Consider the following 8,037-nt stretch of genomic DNA (forward strand, 5'->3'; position numbering starts at 1 on the left):
ATCAACCCATTTCTTCTTAGGTCTACTTCTTCCTCTATATCCTTCCATATTCATAGTTAACACTCTCTTACCAACCTCATTTTCATCTCGTCTCATCACATGTTCATACCATCCCAAACGTGCACTTCTCAGCTTCTCTGTCACAGGTGCCACTTTCAGACTTCCTCTAACATATTCATTCCGTATTCTATCCATTCACAAAACGTTTTTTCATATTATTATTTTTCAAAAATTGGTATCAACCGATCGATATAAATAAGAACTACTTTAAGTTTTATTACAAAAAATACATTTTAAAGATTATATTTTTTGTCAGTCCGTCGCGGTCGTTTTATAGGTCGTTTTGCATTTTATAAACTACACGCCATCTATAATGAACGTAATTTAATGTCTTCATCGCAGTTCCGACTGAAAGATTTCTCTCGAGTGCAGTTAGTAAATAACAAATAATTTGTCGTAGCAGCAACAACAACAAGCGCAGCCGCAGCAGCCGCAGCCGCCGGCGGTCCCGCAGCACGCGGCGCCGGGCAGCTCCCGCCAGCAGCCGCAGCCGACGCCGCAGAGCCAGAAGAAGCGGCTGCTGGCGCTCGCCCAGCAGGAGGCGCAGGCCAAGCGCGAACCCGTCGCCGTGGACCACCATCATCATTACGCAACGGTTACTTTTTTTTTTATCGCTTAGATGGGGCTGGTGTTAAGTGGTTATTGGAGCCCATAGGCATCCACAATGTAAATGCCGCCACCCACCTTGAGAAAACTTTTATCCCTTTTTACGAAAATTGCGCGGACGGAGGAGCATGAAATTTTCCACACTTGTAGAGAATATAGAGAAGGAGTGCAGAATCTTAATAATTTTTTTTAATTTATGCCAAAAAAATACATTGAATCAATAAAAAAAAACATTACACACACTACCATGTATTTGACGCACACACGCATGCATACCTACTATTTATTTATTGTCAAACTTTTGTTCTTGACGTCTGTGGTCAAATTGAGAATAGATTAAATATTGTTTGTCTTTATTAATATTTTTCTATAGTGTAGTCTTGGCGAAATTTTTGATTATAGAAGTATGATAGTGTGCAAACTTACAGTTTCAATTAATTATAGTCGAATTTCGACTACTACGGGACCACTAGTACAGTTTTAATGCGAGAAGACGATATGTGCTGGGTTTTTAATTGAAATTTTTATTTATTACAGAATGGTTCAACAATACGTCAAACAAACGACTACCAGTGCAACCAGTACGTGCCGCCGCCGCAGCACAATAAGAGGGATAGCGTAAGTTTTAATTAAACTTTGAGCTCTAACCAGTAGACCTTATGGTCGTATTTAGTCTTTGTATATGTGGCTTTTATAGCTAGAGCAACGATTATTTTTCTATATATAAATATAAAAACTGTTTATTGTTCTTCTTATCTTTTTTGTTTCATTTTTTTTATTGCATAGGTTAGTGGACGAGCTCACGGCGAACTTGGTGTTAAGCAGTTACCAGAGCCCATAGGCATCTACAACGTAAACGCCGCCACCTACCTTGAGATATAAGTTCTAAGGTCTCAGTCTAGTTACAATGGCTGCCCCACCCTTCAAACCGAAACGCATACTGCTTCACGGCAGAAATAGGCAGGGTAGTGGTACCTACTCGTACGGACTCACAAGAGGTCCTACCATCAGTAAATTCATTTCACCCCAATTATCTTTCTTCAAAAAGAATAGAATATAAATTAAAATAAAACGTGACCTAAAAGGTCTTAGTTACCAGATCATAAAATCCCTTAAAAAAATAATGTGATATAATCTGTATTTTGTTCGCAGAGCGGCGGGTGTCGCGAGTACGTGCCGGGCCCGCCCGCAGCGCACAAGCACGCGCCCCACGCCTGGCACCACCACCCGCATCCGCACTACAAGTACGGCCAGCGTATACATCATATATCGACATTACATTCATATATAATAGACCATGGGCTGATACTTTATAGCTCATAAAAAGCCAGCCAAAGGCACGTCGTGGTGAAAACAAAAACAACGAATGTCAATCGTAATTTTAGTAGTACACTTTTGTACGGTGACGTCAACGTTTAGGTCGCATTAACATTCTAGAATGTGCCAACCCACAGACACGCTGAGTTTCTCGCCGGATCTTCTCATTGTATCGAGTTTCAGATCGGGTGGTAGATTCTGCGAAGCACTGCTCTTGCTAGGGTTAGTGTTAGCAACGTCGTCAGTTTTGAGCCCCGTGAGCTCACCCACTTGTTTGTTAGGTTACGCTGACATAGCCTCTCAAGGCTATCAGCTTAGGTAAAATAAAAAAAAGTAAAACTAGGATGTTTTCGTTTGTCCATAGGTTTCGGAAAGATATGTGAGAGAATCCCAAACAAATATACTCGAAGATTTTCATAAAGAAATTTACTGTATCTGCCATCCAATGAAGTGAATTTAAGCTTTAGTTTGAGTTAAACGCAAACAATTTGGTATTATTACAGACCGGGCAGTGGCGGCGTGCTGTCCCCGGGAGGCGGAGTGTCGCCTGGATACCTCCCGCCTCCGTTATACGTTCCCACCTATCACTATCACACGTGAGTTATATAAATCCATTATATAACATTTATTATATTGATTAATAATGGAACGATGTCACGGTCCCACCTGGTGTTAAATTATAACCTCATCCTCATCTTTTTTTTATTGCCTAGATGAGTGTACAAGCTCACAGCTCACCTGGTGTTGTGGTTACTGGAGCCTATAGACATCTACGACGTAAATGCCACCACCCACCTTGAGATAAGTTCTAAGGTCTCAAGTATAGTTACAGCGGCTGCCCAACCCCTCAAATCGAAACGCATTACTGCTTCACAGCAGAAATAGGCAGGGTGGTGGTACTTACTCGTGCGGATTCAACTTAACTAACTTATTCAACTTAATATGTACTAACTATAGTTGTTACAAAGTACGAGTGCGCGTGGCCTTTATTTGTAGTTGTAATTGTAAATACGCATTTTCGTTAGAGTGTGGACCCGACGGGGCCGTCAGTAGCTACATTAGCTACATGTACATATTATATACATTGACGCGTATACAGATATTTTTTTAAAGGGATGTTATGACCTGGTAACTAAGGCCTTTAGGTCATGTCTTATTTTAATTTATATTCTTATTTTTATGAAAAATGATAATAATTATGGAGTGAAATGAAATGAAATGAACATGATTAATTTGAGACATTAATCAACTGGGATTAAATGAGATGAGATGATATGGAATGACATATAATCTCAATATAATGGTGGTCATTTACTAAGATTTTTTCAGTGGACTTTTTGGAGGATCCCGAAAAGTTACGTCCAGCGGATTTGTTTGGTTTTCCCGCATTTGTGCACTTTCACAGATATTAAACAGTTACTAAACCACCTTTATTACACATTTAAACCTGGAGAAATACTAAACAGACAAAATAAAACAAATCACACAACCTTCATTCCTCGCGTTCCCACCAAAAAGTCCGTATACAGATTAGTCACCACTAAGGGCGGTGCGCAGTTGTACTTTGCAACAACTATAGCATTAAATTAAAACTTTCATCCCATATCATCTCATTTCATTTAATTTCATCCCAGTTGATTAATGTCTCAAATTAATCATCTCAATTTCATTTCACTCCATATTATAATTTTTCATGAAAATAAGAATATTAATTAAAATAAGACATTACTTAAAGGCCTTAGTTACCAGGTCATAAAATCCCTTAAAAAATACTAAACTACAGTATTAAACGATTAAATATTTAAACACAGGGGCGGAGTTAGCGGTGTCGGCGGAGTGGCTGGTCCTCCCCCCGCGCACCACGCCAACGCGCGGCTCTCCGGCTACCTTCAGCCCTACTCCCCCACGTACCTCGTGCCGCAGCACCACCAGCAACACCTGTGGTACACCGACTGAACTGCGCCACCAACAGCACCACACTCAGCCCAGAACCACGTGCGAACTTGCGATATCTCCTCCACCGACTTCTATCCGCTTTTAATCGTCATCAAAGAAGCCAATATTAAAAGGACGAATAACTCGCGCCGTATTTCTCACCTGAAGTGTGGAGCGGCCTATAAAGGGTCATTGACACGGTGACAGTCTACCAATATTGGTTTCTGTTTAAAACGACCGGTTTAGCCGATCTAAATAGTCAAGTGCTTGTGGGTAATGCTCGAAGGCACGTGACGATTTCGTTTGAGAAACTCTCCAAGTGTCAATTGCCCTTTAAATAAATATACAGTTAATGATGAGGATACTTCACCAGTGTGCTTAGTGCGAGTTTTTTAACGTTCTCGATAGCGTAAAAGTTAGCCCAATTTTGTATGCAGTTGGAACAGCGCCCCTAGCGGCGAACGTAGGCAAGCGATGCCATTACATACAAATATGAGCTAACGTTTACGCTATCGAGAACGTTAAAAAACTCGCACTAAGCACACTGTAATTTGCGTGTGTTTCGGTGCTGTAGTGACGCGAGAGTCTAGTGTCCGAGCACGATAATAGATATTAAGAAGGGAGACAAATTAAAATTTTAATAAAACAATTTTAGCATCAGTATCTTATATATTCAATTGAATTTCTGCAACTGTTGATGATCTCTCCCTTTTGTCGTCTGTTTTCTAGCACGTTGATAAAACTATTTATAAATTTTAATAAAGATTCGGTGTTTTATGTGGTAGAATGATAATAAAGATAGGACGGTTAATATTGTTGAGTCGACCCTCTCGGCGTCCCTCGGGCGCGGCGCCGTGTGTTTAGCTCGCGGAGGGCGCTCGAGAGTGAAAGGAACCAATAACGATATAATTATAATCACACTGCGATTTTTTAATAAAACTATGACTAGTGTGTAAGCGCGCGTAATAATGTTCCTCTGGTTCCTCAAAACGTTTATGTACAAAATGTTTGTTCGTTTTGTGAAATATATGTATATATATTTTTTTTATTTATACTTCGATACGTACCCGTGTGTACCGTACTGTGACGTGTAGTTCACTATTCGACGTTCATTCCCCTAAAGCTGAGGAATGCACTAGTGACTATTGTTTTGATTTCGTTTCAATATATTCATTACTACTACCGTTTTCTCTCGTTTGTATTATATTGATTGTAAATTTTTGATTTTTATCGCTAAAGCCGATCGATTAGGTTGCATTTACTAATAATTATCGTAGACGTTAGTGTTGTACCAAATCTTGTAATGGCGAGTTGTTGACGTCGCTGCGTTACGGGTCGGGGCCGTAGTGCCGCGCGTGCGCTAGTGATGCGAATTAAACGCGATTTTTTTTATAACAAAGGACCTTAGTAGTCTCGTCAATTATTATTTCATTCGTTTAGAATTGTATTTAGGTCTAGTGTATATGCTTTCGTTTTTCGATGTTTAGTTGTTATTTACCGTATTCGTAGTGTAGAGCGTTTTCCGCTCGCTTTCATGAGCTGTGTCTATTTAATACTTACGTCGCCTATTTCATTTTAATAGTTCTAAATAATTAATGTGTATGTTTATTTCGTGTAGGGCGTGGTGACGGAACACTTGTATAGATGTTAGATTTCAAGAATTTTTATATTAATTAGTACACACTAATATTTAAGGGTGTAATATGCATGTATATTCACATTAGATAGAAGCCAATTTGTTAAAAACTAATCGTTTGAAAGTAAATGAAAAAGAAATAAAAAAAATATTAAGTAAATATTAATGATACATAATGCAATTTATTTGTACGACTGCGATTGATTTATTAGTTTAATTTTTGACTAGTTTAGTGACGCTCGGTCGTTGACGCGTTGACCTAGTGTCGTGTCTTTCGGGATGACGTTCCCTTTGCCTACTTATACTTTTAAAAAGCTTGCCTTTGACAGGCCCAAATGTTATTTTTCTCTTAATTTCATCAATTATTATCTTAATTAAGGAAAGTTTGTGGGTGATTTGCCTATTTAAATAATAATAATAATATAGAAGACTTTTTATTATTATTTTATGGAATAAAAATACATTAGTATTTTAATTATTATTTTTTCCTTCAATCGACACAAATTTGTATATTTAGTAATCTTATCGTTCATTTATGCTTCTCGATTTTAATGTGTGTACAACGGCTATTGGGTCAATTTAATTGATAACAAGTATTAAATGATTTAGTCATATCGTACAATTTTTCAGTCATTTATTAACCGGTAACACCGACCATTGTCGGTGACACGAACTTGATATCTATAATTTAATATAATAAATTTAATTATTTTTAAGGCTTTTAGTTGAATAGATAAATGCAGTTTTAATGATATTTTTTTTGTGTATTTAAAGTTGTTTTAGCGTCAATTAAAAAGAGAAAAACCTTTTTTATGACAAGACTATGGTAATGTTAATTTTTATCGTATTTAGTGAAAAAGCTTTGCTGCCCGACAATAATATTATATTTAAGTTTCATTTACGGTTATAGTTTTAATTGTTTTTTTTTTAATATTAATTTTTTAATTGTTTCATCTCATTTGTGGACATCGCATTCAATATGGGAAACGTTTGCATAATTAACATCTTTTAAATGAATAAAATCAAAATCTTAATTTCGCTATTAATAAATATATAATTTCAAAATATGTTTAGTAAATGAGATATAAAAGACAATTTTGTTCAAGCAATGTTTACCTATTCAATGTGATGGCCTGTTTCCTACGGATTTTTAATATTAAATGGACTCTTTATATTTACAAAAATAAGTTTTAACGTAATTAACTGACTATGGACTCCACAATATTTTATTATTTGATTAACGTAATTGAAATATATAGTGAAGTCGTGTGGATTGTTAGATTCATTCATAATAAATATTTTCTAATCAGTTTGATATTTGTATAGGGATTAGAAACTTAAAATGCTATAATTTAATTAATAGTATATAGAGTCCATTCAATCCTGTCCGTGTGGATCCAAGCGAGATTGTCCTCATATCGAGGCGTTAGTCAATGATCTCTGTTCGAATGTGCACATAATATAATCATTTCACACTAAACGTATCTTGTACAGAAAGCACTGCAATCATTTTACCCTCGATACATTTAAAAACATTAATTTAAGATTCTATCGGAGTTTTGGGTTTTTTATTATTATTATTATTTAAGCATATTATTAATTGTATTGATGGATGGAATGTTTAATAATATTTTCTTTATCTTGTAGTAAAAAAAAAACGCTGAGATACTGTTTAGACGTTTTGAGTTTGCCTTATTATCATTATTATTATTTTAATATTTTGCATATCAGGGGCATATGTTTGGATAGAACTTTGTAAACTGTATCGGTACGATTTACTGTGATCTTAAATAAAATAGAAAAAAAATAATAATAACTGATTGTGAAATGGGTTGTTGCAATAAAAAAAAAATCATTTGTATAAATTTTTTTGCATTTAACCGAATTATTAGTGCCCCGCTGTATGTATATTTAGTTAAGTTTTTTTTAGTTTCACCGTTTAATCAACATTGAAATTGAAAATGAATAAATTCAATGTTATTTACGAATAATTTAATTATTACTGGACTCGATATCAATGTACAAATATCGTTGATAAGATGATTTATGATAGACCATACCGAGTGTAATTGGACTCTTATTGTAACATTAACATTCTATATTGTAAGGCAACAACAACATGCATTGATGCATTATTAGGTTTTTTATTTGATTTATTTATATATTACTGTGATTATATTTTATTCATAATAATATGATTGTAATATCGGTGAAACTACTATAAGGCTTTGTTTTTAATATCACTATAACACTGTACCGTGTACGAGAGCTAACTATTAAAGTAATGGGTATTTTTTTTTGTTTTATCTAGCATTATAGGCTTGTGTAACACAAGAAAATGATTAACATATTGTTTTAAAATTCGTGTAATTGTGGGTTATCGGGGGGTATGGAATTTATGTTGCTTAATTTCCCTTCAATAATAATCGAATAATTATTATTATTAGAGAGCGAAATGTAAATAAACATCCAAATATCCCTTT

General features: G+C 35.6%; 1 protein-coding gene across 8 annotated transcripts in view; it reads left to right on the top strand.

Annotated features, from left to right (window-relative positions):
- LOC101746970 (homeodomain-interacting protein kinase 2) overlaps window positions 1-8,037 on the top strand; it is a 127,359-nt gene extending 119,322 nt beyond the window's left edge. For 7 of the 8 annotated variants that reach the window (XM_038015257.2, XM_062672042.1, XM_062672039.1 and 4 more), the window contains exons 20-24: window positions 461-655; window positions 1,204-1,284; window positions 1,819-1,910; window positions 2,487-2,579; window positions 3,795-8,037. In XM_038015257.2, the coding sequence (XP_037871185.1) occupies window positions 461-655; window positions 1,204-1,284; window positions 1,819-1,910; window positions 2,487-2,579; window positions 3,795-3,939 (606 nt within the window). In that variant the 3' untranslated portion in view covers window positions 3,940-8,037. The remainder of the gene's footprint in view (window positions 1-460; window positions 656-1,203; window positions 1,285-1,818; window positions 1,911-2,486; window positions 2,580-3,794) is intronic. The other variant, XM_062672040.1, reaches the window with a different exon arrangement.

This window comes from Bombyx mori, chromosome 14 (genome assembly GCF_030269925.1).
Source record: "Bombyx mori chromosome 14, ASM3026992v2".
In the NCBI taxonomy this organism is placed as follows: Eukaryota; Metazoa; Arthropoda; class Insecta; order Lepidoptera; family Bombycidae; genus Bombyx; species Bombyx mori.